General features: G+C 48.0%; 1 protein-coding gene across 2 annotated transcripts in view; it reads right to left on the reverse strand.

Annotated features, from left to right (window-relative positions):
• The window catches only part of EXOC6B (exocyst complex component 6B), a 1,605,823-nt gene that overhangs the window by 716,673 nt on the left and 872,273 nt on the right, over positions 1-16,877 (reverse strand). The window contains exon 19 of one of the 2 annotated variants that reach the window (XM_085642755.1): positions 12,854-12,883. The exons of the other annotated variant lie outside the window; for it this stretch is intronic. Within the exon in view, the coding sequence (XP_085498881.1) occupies positions 12,854-12,883 (30 nt within the window). The remainder of the gene's footprint in view (positions 1-12,853; positions 12,884-16,877) is intronic. 2 annotated transcript variants of the gene reach the window in all.

The following is a 16,877-nucleotide window of genomic DNA, read 5'->3' on the forward strand; positions in this document are numbered from 1 at the left end:
ACTATGTCAGAATCTGTTTGTTTTTTATCCAAGATTTGCAAAAAATTCAAAACTGTGTGTTCTGGATTGTTTGCATGAGTATGAGAGGAGGATGCCAGAACATAGGAATGATGTGGAGAAACAGTTATCGATTTCTTATGTCAAACCACATAGGTCAGTGAATTCTTCAACTATAGCACAGTGGCTGAAAAACATTATGATGCTAGCCGGTGTTGATGTGAATTTGTTTAAGCCACATTCTCTGAGGGGTGCGATGGCAAGCGAATTATACCTAGCTGGGGGTGTTTGGAGGAAATACTTAAGGAGATACTTAGGATACAGATTGGTCTAACGTTGGAATTTTTGCAAAGCACTATTTCAGACCTATAAAGCATGTGTCAAATGTGGTAACGAACAAGATCCGGGATATTCAGGCTATGATTCCGATCTTTCAGCCTCTATCCCGGGTTTCAGTCAGGATGACCCTCCGGCTCCTGGGCCTGATGGCCTCCTGCATCCTGCTAGTGCAACATGCCAGATGGCATATGCGGGCTCTGCAGTGGGACCTGAAGTTTCAGTGGGCACAGCATCAGGGCAACCTGTCCCATCACGTCCAGATCTCGGAGGGCACTGCACGTCAATTGCTGTGGTGGCTCACAAATCGCGTTTGGATCAATGGCAGATCCCTCTCCCTTCCCCAACCGGAGTTCACAGTGGTGACGGATGCGTCCCTCCTGGGATGGGGTGGCCACATGGGCGAGGCGGAGATCAGGGGCCTCTGGTCTCCGGCGGAGTTCTGGCTCCATATCAACCTTCTGGAGCTGCGGCCGATCCGACTTGCTCTGAAAGCCTTCCTTCCCTCTGTCCGGGGACAGGTAGTGCAGGTGTTTACAGACAACACCACCGCCATGTGGTATTGCAACAAACAGGGCGGGTGGGGTCGTGAACCCTATGTCAGGAGGCTCTGCGCCTCTGGACATGGCTGGAACATCGGGGCATGTCTCTGGTGGTTTAACACCTGGCAGGCTCCCTGAACACCAGAGCAGACGAACTCAGCCGCATGTTGGATCATGAATGGCGTCTGACCTCGAACATGGTGCAAGGTCTCTTTCTGAAGTGGGGAGAGCCTTGGTTGGATCTATTCGCCACTGAAGAGAACACGCAATGTCATCTATTCTGCGCGTTGGAATTTCCAAGGCGGCACTCGCTCGGAGACGCTTTTCGTCGCAAGTGGAGTTGCGGTCTGTTGTACACCTTTCCGCCTATACCACTTCTGCCCAGAGTGCTGAAGATCAGGCACGACCGGGCCCAAGTCATACTTGTGGCTCCAGATTGGGCAAGAAGAGTATGGTATCCTGAGCTACTCAGTCTGGCAATCTGTCCTTCGATTAGACTGCCTCTTCGGGAGGATCTTCTGTCGTAGCAGCAGGGGACGGTCCTTCACCCGAACCTGTCCAGCCTCCACCTCCATGCGTGGAGATTGAACGGTGACAGTTGACAGCTTTTGACCTTCCAGCCGAAGTCTGTGATGTTAATTTGGCAGCCAGGCGTCCCTCCACTAAAACGGTATACGCCTGCAGGTGGAATAAATTTGTGGCATGGTGCACAGCGAAGGCTGTGGATCCCCTTTCTGCCCCTCTTTCAGAAGTTGTTCTATTCCTCCTTTCTCTGGACCAGCAGGGCTCTGCTCTGGGCACTATCAAGGGTTATCTCTCGGCCATTTCCACCTTTTTAAAGCTTCCAGATCAGCCTTCTCTTTTCAAGTCCCCTGTTGTCAGTCGTTCCTTGAAAGGCATTACACACACGTTCCCTTTATAATGCCTCAGTGGCACTTGAATCTTGTGTTGACTTATTTGATGTGCGCTCCCTTTGAGCCGCTTCACAACTGTCCTTTACGTCTTCTCACCTTAAAGACTGCTTTCCTGGTTGCTATCACCTCTGCCAGAAGAGTGAGTGAGCTCCAGGCTCTTTCTTCTAAACCTCCTTTCCTTTCTTTTCATCTGGACAAGGAGGTGTTAAGGACCCATCCTTCTTGTCTGCCCAAGGTTGTCATGCCCTTCCACATCGGGCAGACCATCACGTTGCCCACCTTCCACCTTCGCATCCTTCGAAAGAGGAAGAGAGGCTCCACTGTCTGGACCCAAAACGTGCGCTCTCGTTCTATCAGAAGTGCACACAACAGTTCCGGGTGGATGATCAACTCTTTGTTGGCTACGTGGGCGCCAAGAAAGGTCAGGCTGTGCACAAATGTACCATCTCTCGGTGGGTCGTTCTGTGCATTAGAGCATGTTACACCTTGGCTAAAAAGTAGCCTCCTGTGGGGCTGCGTGCCCATTCTACTTGGCGACGGCAGCCACTACCGCTCTGGAACGGGGAGTCCCTTTGCAGGATATCTGTCAGGCAGCTACGTGGTCCTCGCTGCATACCTTTACCAAGCATTATTGCCTTGACAGCCTAGTCCGGAGACACGGCTTCTTTGGCCGTTCTGTTTCCCGGGATTTTCTGGTGTGATCTTAGTTCGCAGACCCACCACCGGGGTTGGTATTGCTGGGGTATCTATTCTAAGGTAAGGAATCTAACACTAACGTGTTTCTTTCAGATGAACAAGTTACTTACCTTTGGTAATGATATATCTGTAAGAAACATTAGTTGGTGTTGGATTCCTTACCGCCCCGCCCATCCTCCCCGTTCTGCGAACTGATTTCTAGGGTTAAGTTCATCCCTTTTAGGGCCCTAGTTTTATGCACCAATGGTCATTGTCTTGCATGGCTCTGCGATCCTGGCGCAGAAAGTCGTGTACAGAACCGACGTCAGCGCGCATGGGTGGCGTCTAAGTAGTCTCCATGACGTCATCTCGGCGCATACGACGCCAGCGACGGACGTGGAGCCGCACGACGCCACCTACTGATGCGCAGAGGTACCGTTAGCGAAAACTTTCCGGATCCAGTCTGACGCCTGGGGATATTCTAAGGTAAGGAATCTAACACCAACTAATGTTTCTTACAGATATATCGTTACCGAAGGTAAGTAACCACTGTTCGGGAGGATAGACCCGAAACTGCGCAGAATCCAGAACCGCTGGAGCTTCTGAGAGGGACTCAGGTGCGACTTCGGCACATTGATGGAGAACCTTAGCATATGCAGGAGGTCGGCCGTAGTCTGGAGGTGGGAGACGACTGCCTTGGGCGAGCCCGCCTTCAACAGCCAAGTCGTCGAGAAAGGGGAAGACTGAAACCCCTGATCTGTGCAGATGAGCTGTGACCACCGCCATCACTTTCGTGAACACCCGAGGGGCGCTGGTAAGGCCAAAGGGGAGCACGGTAAACTGAAAGTGCTCGTGGCCCACCATGAACCGCAGGTACCGCCGGTGGGCCGGCAGGACGGGAACATGAAAAAAGGTGTCCTGCAAGTCCAACGCTACCATCCAGTCTCCTGGATCGAGAGCAGACAAGACCTGAGGCAAAGTCAACATCTTGAACTTCTCCTTCTGGAGGAAGCGGTTGACGTTCCGGAGGTCCAAGATGGAACACAGACCACCTTTGTCCTTCTTGGGGACCAGAAAGTAGTGGGAATAACAACAACTCTCTACTTCCAGCCCAGGAACGCACTCGATGGCCCCCTTGGCCAAGAGGGCCGTGACGTCCTGCTGGAGAAGTGCCAAGTGTTCCTCCGACATGCGGTGGTACTGAGGTGGCATGGCTGGAGGGGAGAACTGAAAGAGAAGGGAGTACCCCTTGCGGATGATCTGCAACACCCACTTGTCCGACGTGATAGCGTGCCAGTGGGGGAGGTGACGGCGGATCCTGCCACCCACTGGTGTGGGGTGCCCCTCAAAGCTCGGATTAGGAAAGTTTGGAGGTAGAAGCAGCGGGCGGAGGTGGACTGACCCCCACGCTGATTCCCAGACCCGCCCCTGCAGAAACCGCGGCCGCGCTGAGGCTGGGTCTGCACAGGCTTGCTGAAGGAACGTGCCGGGGCCACGAAAGGAACGAAAACCAGGAATGGCTGGGCTTTTCGTGGAAAGATCTAAGGACTTGGCCGTGGCTTTATCACCAAACAGGCGAATGCCATCAAAGGGCATGTCCATAAGTGAGCTTTGGACATCTGGCGAGAACCCAGTAGATCTCAACCAGGCGTGGCGACGAAGCGCCAGAGTCGTAGCAACTGCCCTACCTGGTGAGTCCGCGGTGTTCAAATCACACCGAATGGCGAACTTAGCCGCATCTTTACCCTCGTCAACAGCTTGGGACAGCACAGCTTGGGTCTCTTCAGGACACTGAGGTAACACCTGTGCAACTGTATCCCACACCGAGTGGGAATAGCGGCCCAACAGGCAGGCGGTGTTCACCGACCGCAGCCATAAGCTGGCCGAAGAGAACAACTGCTTGTCGAACTGCTCCAGATTCTTATCCGGCGGAGCCGTGGGAAAGGCACTCTGGGACGTCGAAGCTTGGATGACCAGGCTCTTGGGCGTAGGATGAGTGGTCAGAAAGGCAGGGTCACCCGGCGCCGGGCGATGACGCCTGGCGACGTCCTTATCCACAGGAGCCCCTGTGGCTGGCCGTGACCAGGTGCCCAGTAAGCTGTCAGTGAGGGCGTCATTAAATGGCAGCAGTGTCAGTGAGGGCGTCATTAAATGGCAGCAGGGACCCTGACGAAGTGGACGCCGTCTGGAGCACCTCAGTGAGGAGATTAGTCTTTAGGGCTACCGTAGGGAGATCAAGGTTGAGGACCTCAGCTGCCCGACGGAGCACCACCGTGTAAGAAGCGCCCTCCTCCATGGTAGGCAGAGGAGAGGCAAACCCCGGGTCAGAGGAGACATCAAGGCCGCCGGCCTCCTCTAACTCGTCCGTCCAGTCCTGCTCAGAATCACACTGAGGAGCAAGAGGGTCCTCTGACCCCTCCCAGTCGTCCTCTACCTCCGCCGTATGTGGTACAGACTGTAGCGACAGGGCAGGGACCAGGGGAGGAACAAACGGCGCAGGGAACGGCGCCGAACTGGCGCCGTGTCCCAATGCGGATCCCAGGTAGGGACAAATGGGTCCTGGAACCTGGGCAGGGGTGGAACAAATGGCACCCACTGTGGCACCGGAGGCGGAGCCGAGGGCGGCGCTGGGGCCAGAGCCGGCAGCGGACGACCTTGTGGAGCCTTAGCCGGAGCCAGCGGCGCAGGATCCTGAGGGTCCGGAGCCACCGGCAGCGCCGACAGCTAGACAGGCTCCTGACACGGGACTGCGGGCCCAAGGGCGCGCCGGCAGGAGCTCGAGGCCTAAACAGGCAGTCCATGGTAGCAAGAAATTCTTGCACCTGAGCGGGGGTCGCCGACGGACCCGGATAAGGTGGGTAGGCTGCGGGACTCCCGGGCTTCGAAGGAGCCGCAGGGGCAGAACCCCTGTCCCCCTCGTCCGCATTCAGGGACCGACAGGGGGACGTTGGAGAGCGACAACGCTTCTTCAACTTCTTTTTGTGCCGTCTCTTACCCGAATCCGAGGGTGAAGACTTGGAGCCCGAGGAGCGATGATGGTGGCCCCGTGAGAGTATGTCCGAGGTGGCTATGCTGCCGCAATAGGTAGACTGCATACATATGTGCAGGGCTACTCTAGCCGCGCCACCCCCTCACAGGAATTGGCCCAGGGCTGCATTTATTTGCCGAAACCAGGACATGGGGATCGGATAAGGATGAGATTGTAGTTTATAAAGTAACTTCGGTAGTGAGACCATATTGAAGATGGCCGATCTTCCATAAAGTGAGAGGGGGGGGGGTGAGGCCCACGTTTTCATCGCTGTTTTTACCTTGGCGGTCATTACTTCTAGATTTTCCCCATAAGCAAGTTCTTGGCTATCGGATACGAAGATGCCCAAGTAAGTGAAGCTTGTGTTACATGCATCAGACCATCTGCCCATCGCCCAAACCCAATTGACCCCCTGAGCAGCCAGATTTGAGACTTGGTAGGGTTCATGTATAGGCCGGACGTCTCACCGAAGGTCCGCATGACCTGGAGAATTTGAGGTCCTGTCTGGTGGGGATCAGTCAAGAAGAACAGGATGTCATCTGCGTATATCCAGAGTCCACTCAAATCCAACATAAAGTGCATCACGTCTCACCCAGGCCGCAAGAGGCTCGATGGCAAGGGCTAACAGCAGAGGTGAAAGGGGGCACCCCTGGCAGGTGCCATGATGGATGGGAAAGTGGGCCGGTGCGGTTCGGCACCTCGCACGGATGCTGTGAGGTTTATATATAATAATCTATTCAATTCGATGAGACGGGGACCCATGTTTAACTGCTTCAAAAAAAGGAACATGTAAGTCCAACTCACAGAGTCAAATGCCTTATCCAAGTCTACCAAGAGCAAGGCAACTAGTTTATACAGGCGATCAATGGCGGCAATAGCGCTTGGAAGTCTACGGATGTTGTGTCGGGTCAATCTTTGTGTCATGAAGCCAGCCTGATCGGGGTGGATCATGTCAGTGAGGTGTGGGATCAGTCTGTGTGCCAGCACTTTGGCTAAAAGCTTTCCTTCAATGTTTAGCAGCGATATTGGCCTATAGGAAGAGCAGAGGTCTGGGAGGCGTCCTGGTTTATGGAAGATCATGATTTCCGCTCGTCTCCAGTCTATTGGCAAGGTTTTCTTTAGGATGGCTTCGTCAAGGGTCACTAAGTAGAGTGGCCCCAGTATAGAGGCGAAAGCTTTGAAAAACTCACTAGGGAACCCATTAGGTCCTGGTGATTTGCCAGACACGATCTCAGATGCTGCCGAGATTAATTCTTCAAGTGTGTTTGGATCATCAAGGGAATCACGTGCGGAGTCGGACAATGCCCTAGGTGGAATATCTTGAAAAAAAATCTTTATCTGGGTTTCTGATATGACCTTGTGCTTGGTGTACAAGGAATGATAAAATTAAGCAAAGGTTTTGGCAATAGATGTGGGGTTAGATATCGTCTCCCCGATGGATGAGGTATTTATAGATTTTTCTGTCGGTTTGAGAGTGTACTGACACAGTCTGTGTAAAAGTTTCCCAGATTTGTCCCTCCATCGGTAGATCCTGCCCTGCATAGCCTGCCAAGCCTGTTTAGCTTTGTCAAGGAGGAGGCTTTGATATCTTTTCGGCAGAGCTGTCAGTTGTCTGTGAGCACTATTGCCATCTGGCTCTTGTGTACGCCGCTCTGATGTGAGTATCTGGGCTTCAACTTGTATTAGGGTCAATTTCTTCTGGTGTCCGTGCAATGGCTAATATCGAACCCGTGTATGGTGGGTTTCATGGCCTCCCATAGGATAGCGGCGGAGGATGCCGATTCTACGTTTAATCAGAAGTATTCTAGCAAGGCGGCGTGAATGCTCGTTTTATAGTCCGTGCTTTGGAGGTGCCAGGGCGGCATGCACCAATAAAATGCAGAGCACCCGGGACCCATAGGTAACTGAAGTTGGACTAGAGAATGGTCTGACAAGCCTCTGGACAGAATCTCTGACACATCCACTCTAGGGATATGGGCACTGGTTATAAAAATATAATCTAATCTGGAAAATGACCCGTGTACCATTGAAAAATATGTGTAACTAATATCTGCGGGGTGGAAGGCCCTCCATGAGTCTACCCATCTCAGTGTCTGTACATGAGGTCCCAGTCAAGACTCCCTTCGCGTGTAATATGATGCGGTGGGGCGGCATCTCTCCCTGACGGGGTTTACCACATTGTTCCAGTCTCCTCCCACTAGTGACAGTACGTCGGGTTGGGTGATTGCTGCCAAAAGCACGGCATTATCTGGTGTAGTTGTAGGGGCATCACTTAGGGCAGTTGGACTGATGGCCCCCCCAGTGCATTTGTCTAATGTACTCTGTTTCAAGGCCTGGCCGGAAGCTTGGCCTTTAGACATAGTGGCCAATTGGAGGGTGTCGGGAATGGGCAATGCAGATGTCCTAATGTAAAGCATAAAATGCTGTAGTCCCAGGTCTCATCGGGGGGAGTCTAGCGTGTTGGGGGCTGATCCCACCCGCAACCCCAGCCGCCTCCGCAAGTACGACCTCGTCCCCTGCCTCTAACAGGTGCCTCCCTTTTTGGTCCCGGTCTCTGCTGTCCAAAATGGCCCTGACCACTTCTCGTAGGCCTGGTTTATCTTTCACTATGGCAAAATACCATCGGGTGGAGCAGTTTGTAGTAGCACCGGTCAGTTAGGGGTCTGTGCCCACTACACCGCATGTTGCCCGTATGAAGGATGGTGTGTGTTCACCCGTGTGGTGAGCCAAGTGCGGGCTTTCCCTCATAAGTGTCTATGTTCACTTATACTTCATCTTCAAATGTCGCCATGCGCGTCGGGCCCCTTCGCTCCTCACCTGCTCCACTCCTGCGGTTTGTGTCGGCTCCTGCCAAGGCAAGGTCAGATATGTCCACGGCCGCAGGGCGCCAGCTCGGGAACGCCGATCAAGTGCTGCCCCACAGTCACCAGGGACCCGCACGGCCACGAAGCTTGTCTCAGGCAGCGCCCACCCAACACCAGAACAAGCGCGGCAGGCCAGACACCGCCCCACAGGGATCGAGGCTACTCCTTCAACCAGCGGAGCCTCGGGGATCACCGAGTCTCGGCGGGCAAGGGTTAGGGCCACACCAAGCTCTGGCGCTCCACAGATCCCAGGCAGCAGCGCGCTGCTCCCGATGTAATGCAAGACCGCCTCAGGTCACCCAAACTCGGCTGCACTGCGGTCTGTTGTCACCTCTGAAGCGTCAGAATGCGTTCCGAGGCATCAGGTAATCGCGCTGCAGAATATTATGGCGCAGGAACAGGATGGAATGGCAGGATTGTGAAGGATTATAGCAGGGCTACGGAAGCCAGGCTAAGACGTGTCCGCCATGATGGACCGCTTGGCCACGCCCATCATTTGTTCCTTTTGCTTTTGTCACCCTAAGTGGGAAGGGTATGCCCAGACATGGGTCTCGTGCTCAAGCTGGCCAGGCTGATTAGGGGTCATGATGGGTTGAACCAGTCCCAGGATTCTCGTTTATCCAGGGAGGATCTGGCTTGGCAGTTTGGGCTGTACTGTTCCCATGAGGAACAGGGTCGAGACTTATTTCCATATGGCTGGGTCCAAACTGGGGTGGCGTGGTGAGCAAAAGAACGATGGATTAAACCTGCATCCTTGTGACTGGGGTTGAATAATTGCATTGTTCAGCATTCTGTCCATTATTTGTTCTTTTTGCTAATACTACAACAAACATAGCCCTATTACCTACCTTATAATCAACCTTAACCATCCTCTATATGCTAATACTTATCTTTGTCCTTACCTTATCCAATGTGGTGGTATTTCAAGTAGTAGATGTGTGACACATGTGCCATGGATATTGCTATTGCGATTCCATATTCATACTAGTTCCTCAATTGGGGAAAAGAGGATAGTAGGAGGAATGGCTATATTTTACTGTATTTTACTCCCAACACTTACATTTGTCTCAGGTTTTGCTTAGCGGTACCCTGCAGTTGCAAGTTCTTGCATTTAATATTGCTCCCACTACTTCTTCATCAATAATACCGGTTTCCAATTAGTCCCTATCCCCCTTCCCCACCGTGAACAAATTTAGCAATGAACTCTCACATTTATATAACTAGTTCATACTGCATGTAAGCTTCTTATTTAGGTGATTTAAATATTAGAGCATTCAATACAACCTTCTCAGCCTCTACATTCTATAAAGCACTGCTGTAAATACCAATATGAGCATCGTTGAGGATCTCTGCCAGAGGTCCCCACTTATGAAACCAAAATCCCTTAGAAAAACTCCTTCGGCAAGGTGGTACACAGGAGGACTTACAGCAGCAAAACCTGCATACCAAGGGCATTTTGATCTAAGGACTATAATCAGGCCTGGGGGGTAACTATAGCAAAGTTATTAAAGAGTATTCAAAGGTTGTGAAACAGGCACATTCAGAATTTTAAGCAGTCTGCATTACACTGATAACTTGTGATACCTCCATTGTTCCTTCTTCAGATCTAGGGGAATCCTGGTCATCTTATTTCTACTCCAATAACCAATAATTCATGACAACTTTGATTCTGACCGGACTCCATCTGTCTTTAACAATTATCAGTTAAAGAATTAGAATCCATGAAGCTTATGAAACCTACACTCACAGAATTGGACTCCATCAGAGTCAAGGACATACTGGATATTAGTCTGGCTATTAAGTTTGGCTCTCCATTGAATCAGTCTTGCAAAAATAATTATTTCGATTACTGACACTATTGCTCCATCTCGTATTAATGGTTTATCTCTCCACTGCAACTTTTCCCACTTTTTGGAAACAAGCTACTGTAATGCCTCTGCTAAAGAAACAGACTGCAGAAGCTACTATCTTTAGCAATTTCTGGCCTATTTCTCCCCTATCTATTATGGCAAAAGTAGCTGAAAGAGTGGTAAACAAGCACCAGTCATCAATTCCATGCTAGCTGATGCTCAGTCTGGGGTACATGCTCATCATGGACTGAGGTAGCTCTTGTAGCTGTAATGGATCACGGATGCATGATCCAAGATGAATGTAACTGCCCTCATCTTACTAGATCCCCTGGCACATTCTGACATCCAGTCTTATCATCTCGACTCTAGGCTGCCAGTATCAGACAAGGTTTTTGGCTGAATTACTTCATTCCTGTCTGGAGTTTTCCAGACAGGCGCAATCCCTCCCTTTATATGTTGATCTTGCAATTTTACTTGCGGTGTGTCTCAGTGATCCTGTTTGAGACAGATGATATTTAACATCTATGTTGCCCCGCTAGTAAATCTGATTAAATCTTGTAATTTGGGAGGCATTGCTTATGCAGCTCTGATACTCAGAATATTTTGAGACTGGTCCAAGACTCGCACACATATCAAACACATTTCTGGGCCTGTCTATCCAATATATCCTTATGGATGAACTGGAATTTCCTGCAACTTAACTCAGATAAGACAGAGGTGTTGATTGTGGTAGGCTCCTCCTCACACTGGTCCCAAGATTGGTGAACCTCTGCATTAGGTACTTTCCCACCTGTGTCTACCTTGCCCTTTTAGGGCATTAACTAGGAGGATAGGTTGGATTGCTCAGCCCAAATTGCAAAGCTCATGTTTTTTCCACCACTCTGAATTTACGATTAATAACATTATTGTGGGGCAGTCCATGATCACTACAGTGCATTTTAATGGAGCCTTCCTCAATATCAGCTTCAGAAGCTCGAGATTATTAAAAATATGACAGACATTTTCTAGGACTCCGTCATTTTTTAGCACTTGGTACAACTTCATTGGCTTCTTATTGCTAAGTGTGGCAAATTTACGAGCTTTTTGTCATAAAGTTATTTACGGAAACTGCCACAAGTTTGTACCCATGCTGATAGCTCTTTACCAACACACTCAAAAATTACATTCCTCTTCTATTAGTTTCTCCCAAAGCATGTATACTCAGGGCTGAAGGGAAATCATTTTCCTAAGAAGCTGTGAAGGCCTACAACTCTCGTCCTTATTCTTTGCAACTCAACTCCGACCACTTTTCTTTTTCAGGAAATCCTTGAAAACCATACTTTTTAACAGTCAATAGTTCTGGATTAGTCTACATTTCTACATTTTGTTTTTAGCACCTGGATGCTATTAAGTTTAGTGAAACATCCTAAAAAAATAAAGTAAAGAGATTTGATGCAGCGATCTCTCTGTAACAGTTCATCAATATAGTTAATTTTCACTGTTAGTCGTGATCTAGATACCACTATTCTGCTAATGACATACAGATTTAAATGCGCGTCACAGGCATTGAGAACAAGCCTTCATCATGCCAAAGGCATCTTTGGGCACAATACCTGGATGCACTGCATCAGTTTTCCTCTTCTTAGAGGCACTTCCTGACTGATCTGCGTATCAGGCTAGAGATTAAATCTTCTAATAGTTTCAAACTTAAAATGATTGGACAATCCATAAGTATTCCCATGGGAGCATTTCCAATACCCACACTAACTATACAAATGTACTTTATGTGGGTTTTCCCTCATAACAGTTCTTAAACCTGCAGAAAGTACAGAATGGGGAAAGATGACTGATCGAACGTTCATGTAAATGTAACCTCGTCTAACCATATAATTGCAAAATTCGATTGGCTGTCAGTTTAATCCACTATTGATTAGAATGTCTACTGTCTACTTTTCAAGCACCAGTATTTCCCGAAGGCAGGTGGGGACACTATTCTCAACCTCAACCTGGAAAGAAATTTCTCTTATTTGACATCAATAACAACCCAAGAGTGCAAACAATAGTTTTTGAGGAGGAAAGAGTATAAACATATGTTTTTTACACATTACAGGTGCTAGAGTGATGGTATACGAAACGCAGTCCTCTTTGAACTAGTTCTATATCGGCTGGATTCAGTCGCTTCCCTCTTGTGCAACAGGTGTAGTAAGATAACTTACAAGCAGTAACTCAGACTGCACATGCAAGACTACAATAAGCATATCATTTACTCATTTCATTTATTGTCAGTGCTGACAATAGACAAAACAAAACTGTCAGTTCAGAAGTCATGCTACATGCATGCACAGTTATTCCACTGAAACCAAAACTCACTAATTAGTTGCACCAACAAAAGCAGGCGCACGCTTGCAGTCAGCAATATACCCCTATATTGGGAATTACATTCACAGGCACTTATATTACTTAAAATAACTTACAGCTGTAGAATGTAAAGGTTGCATTCACTATTGGGGTGAAATTCCAAGACAAAGCTGGGTAATTCAAATATTCAAGCTTACCTGGTTCTCAAAACCAAATTTATTTTGTATTTGTGCATTTTAAATTTAACTACTGAAAATATATTTAATGCATGCTGTAAAGTCACACGGATGCACACAGAGAGCATACTCACCGGCATAGTGGCATGGGCCCGAATGTTACCCTACAGACAAATTGGTAATAGTGTTCAACAGGTTATGTGTAGGACACCATGGTCTTGGTACTTTGTTGTTCTTTATCACAGTCACTGATACTACTGCATACAATTGTTTATTTGTGTACCAAGAACTCTTGGAAAATACCACAAACAAAACATTTTAGGAGTACCCTGCTCTACCGGTCAGAAAAGCCCACTTTAAGCCACCAAGTCATGTGGCATACTTTGCACAAAAGTAAGTAAGTACTGGTAAGTAACAAAATGGTTACTTACGAGTAGGAGTAGTCTTGCAGCTTGAAGATTTTTCTAGATTGACACGTTGTCAATTATTCCACCATCTAGTAGTTGGGTCCGAAATTTAGCTTAGTTTCCTTTTTTCCCGTGGGAGTCGACTACCATTTGATGCTAGGTCTATCCCTTTTGTGACATCGGACGGCGCTCCGGAAGTTCCTGTGTGTGGTAGCCATCTTCGGATTCTTTTTTCCCTTTTGTTGTGATTAATCATATTCAGGAGGCAGGTAGGTCGAATGTGAATCCAGAAAACTCTTCAAGCTGCAAAACTAATCTTGCTGGTAAGTAACCATTTCGGTTTTTCAGCATAAATTATTTTCTGGATTCACCTGCACTGCATTAGATTATGTAGCGGTTTCCCTCTCCTTTGGATGATAGGGGTGAGATGTGGAAGAATTTATGAACAGGTGTTGAAGTACTTCTGTCTCACCTGTGCTTCTTTTCTCATTTGTATATCCACACAATGTTTGATAAAAGTATGTGGGGAAGCCCGTGTAGCAGCTGCACATAGCGTCAATTGTCACATTTGCTATAAAGGCTAGGGTTGCACCCTTTTTTCTTGTTGAATGCACTCTTGGGCATGAACTAAATGTTTTTCCTACTGAGGAGTAACATATTTGAATTGCCTCCACAATCCAGCATGCAATTGTTCCTTTTGTAGCAGTTGAACCTTGGCTGGACTTTGCGTAAGAGAAGAACAATTGATTCCCCTAACGGAATTGTTTTGTCTCCTGTAGATAATATAATAACTCTTTTCTTACATCCAGGATACGTAGAATTCTTTTGAGTCGTGTTTGTGGGTTTTTAAAGAAAACTTCTAACTGAAAGCTTTGATTCTTGTGACATTTGCTCACCACCTTAGGTAGGAACTGGGGATTAGTTCTTAAAACTATTTTGTCCTGGTGGATTTGCTATTATCGCTATTAAGAAGGCAGTTTTTATTGTGGCATGCTGAAGCTTTGCTTTGTGCATACAGCACTAATTTTCCCCAATGTAGCACCCCGAGCTCTGAGAATAGCTGCTAAGCAGCCATCTTTCTACCCCTTATGGGTGCTAGAATATTGCAGTCTAAAGGCTCAACTAGATGCTAAATCTAAATCACAGTTCACCCTATTGCCAATGAGTTTCCCAACACCCAAATATTTTGTCAGGGAAAAGACAATATAAGGGCCAATAAACTGAGATTTCAAGGAGACCTGATGGAGCTATACCAAGTGTTCTCTTTAGAAGCATCCAGCATCCTTGGCATTGACCACCGTAGCCCTGGAAGAACTGTTAAATAGACTGGTTTTAAAATCAAGTAGTTTGGTACCTTGAAGAAAAGAAATCTGGGTGCCGGAGCAATCCCTGTTGACTTCGGGTAGTGTTAATTTTTTTCCCTCTCTGTTTGATTATTACTTTCCACTCAAAGCTACAGTGAAGCTTGAGTACAGTGCAGAAGTACAACAGTACACATTGTTTATATCTATTGTTTCTTGGAGAAAAAACTTGACTGCTTGATCTACCTACTCATGAAGAGTCAATTGCTTAAACGGAATAACATAGTTATCCATTTACAGAGCAATAATGCCGGTGATCCGGGTTTACTAGTGATAAATGACAGTAACCAGCACATAAGGTCAAACAGAAATCAAATTTTCCTGTCTGGGTTACACCAGTCCAACACAGTCAAGAAAAGGAATTGAAGTAATTTTTTTATTGTGCTTTTAACAAAGAATATATGTGATGTACAATCAAAATATGGCTTAGTGTCCGAAAAGTTTCAGCGCTCCGTCCATCTTATTGTGTTTGCATTGTTTGCCCTAAGTTGGCAGGGTATGCCCAGACATGGGTCCCTTGCTCACTTTGCCTCTGGATTCAAGCTAGTCTGGCTGATGAGGGGTGTTACCCCGAAAGCGATCCCAGGATGCTTGTTTCCGGTCCAGGAAAGACCTGGCTTAGCAGTTCGGGCTGGACTGTTCCCATGAGGAACAGGGTCAAGACTGATTTGCATATGGCTGGGTCTGAACTGGGTGGCGAAATGAGCGAAATAAAGATGACTGATTTAACCCAGATCTAATAGTGACTTAGGGTGAGTGTCTGAAAAGGTTTAGCGCTCCATTCATCATCTTATTGTGTTTGCGTTATAAACTGGGGGACAAACTGTGGCTCATCCTGACAAGGAATGCGTTTCCTAGTAGTCCACAACTGGTTCAACAGGGGTTGGTCTGACCCGGCATACCGGCTAGAACTGAGCGAACTAGGATTGTCCAATATCCAAGCCATGATGTACGGGGGATCTATCTCGTCCCAATCACCGGACGCGACACGGTCTGTGCTGTTGGCCTGGCGGCCATCATTACGCCACACTGGCTGGTCGAGTACACTGACGCAAGGCACGCCTCTGTGGCATGGGACCTGGCTTCGGGAGGCTAGCGGTCTAGGGGGATTTGGACCATGGGATCTAATTGGCATCACGCAACTTGGGGACGTTTGGGCCGGCGGCCATATGCTCTCCTTCCAAGAATTGCAAACCCATTACTCCCTACACCCCTCCCAATTTTATAGGTACTTATAATTACGACACGGAGAACATTTGGGAAAAAACCCTTGGGCTTGAGGGAGTCCATTATCTATCTTATAAAAACAGTTCTAAGAGGGCCCCTCCACCCCTTACAGAAAACGTAGAAACAGAAGTTGTTCCTATAGGCCCTACCCTCAGTGTCTTACTCCCCTCGTGTCAATGGAGTAAATGGTCTCCCCGTAGCTTGATCTGCATGTGTATCCCTGACACATTTCCAGTGATCACCTCCACTGCAGTTTTCAGCGTTATAGTCACATCTGCAACTTTTTGTAAAAATGTCAGCAGTTAATTAATTTTCCTGGATACAGATAATGTAAAGTAAGATCCTATCAATCACACAATTCTCTCCAGGCTGGTGAAGTCTGTCCCTCCTCAGTCTTTGGCCTTGCTACAGTCCATAGCCCTGTCCTCAGCTTACCAAGAAATTAGGTCCCTTATTGTGTACTTCGGCTCCATTTTCAGCCATGACCCAAGCCTGTGTAGCTTTGCGACCTCAGGTCCCTTGAGATATCTCGAAGAGATACCTCTAAAAAAGTCCGCTACCTGTCTCAGAGGCCTTGGGTGGCTACCATTTTGTTCCGCTCGGCACTCAACTAACTTCTGCCAGAGGTTACCTGTGTATTCTAGCTGCTTACTCTAAGGAGTCTCCGAGGCTGTGGGACCAGATGGTTCCATTCTGGCTTAGAATAACTTTAGAATCCAGTGAAGGTTGTGGGAACATCACAGAGTTACTGTTTATATCCATGTGGCTGGTGATACCCCTATAGCCAGGGGGACATGACCGAAGACCAAATCCGGGCAGTGAGTCATGTTCAAGTCCAGTATGAAACCTGTTTCCTGAGCTTGGTGCTGATCCAGGAGCAGTGTGGTGGGGGTTTGGATGGAAAGGAGACTTGTGATGTGTTTACTGTACAGGTTTATATAAGCCTTACGTAGAAAGAGTTTCAGAAAGCACCTTCTAAACCATGATTTTATGGCAAACATGGTATACACTGAAGAGTTCAGGAGTGGGGAATGTTGGTTAAGCCCGATAAGTTAATCAACTAACTTTTTCAATTTATTAGCTGTTGGGTCTAGGCAGATGGGTTCTAGTGACTGAACTTCTGGAACATTTTCGAGTTTGGATATGCAATTGTTTTTCTTTGA

Source organism: Triturus cristatus, chromosome 2_2, assembly GCF_964204655.1.
Source record: "Triturus cristatus chromosome 2_2, aTriCri1.1, whole genome shotgun sequence".
Lineage (NCBI taxonomy): Eukaryota > Metazoa > Chordata > Amphibia > Caudata > Salamandridae > Triturus > Triturus cristatus.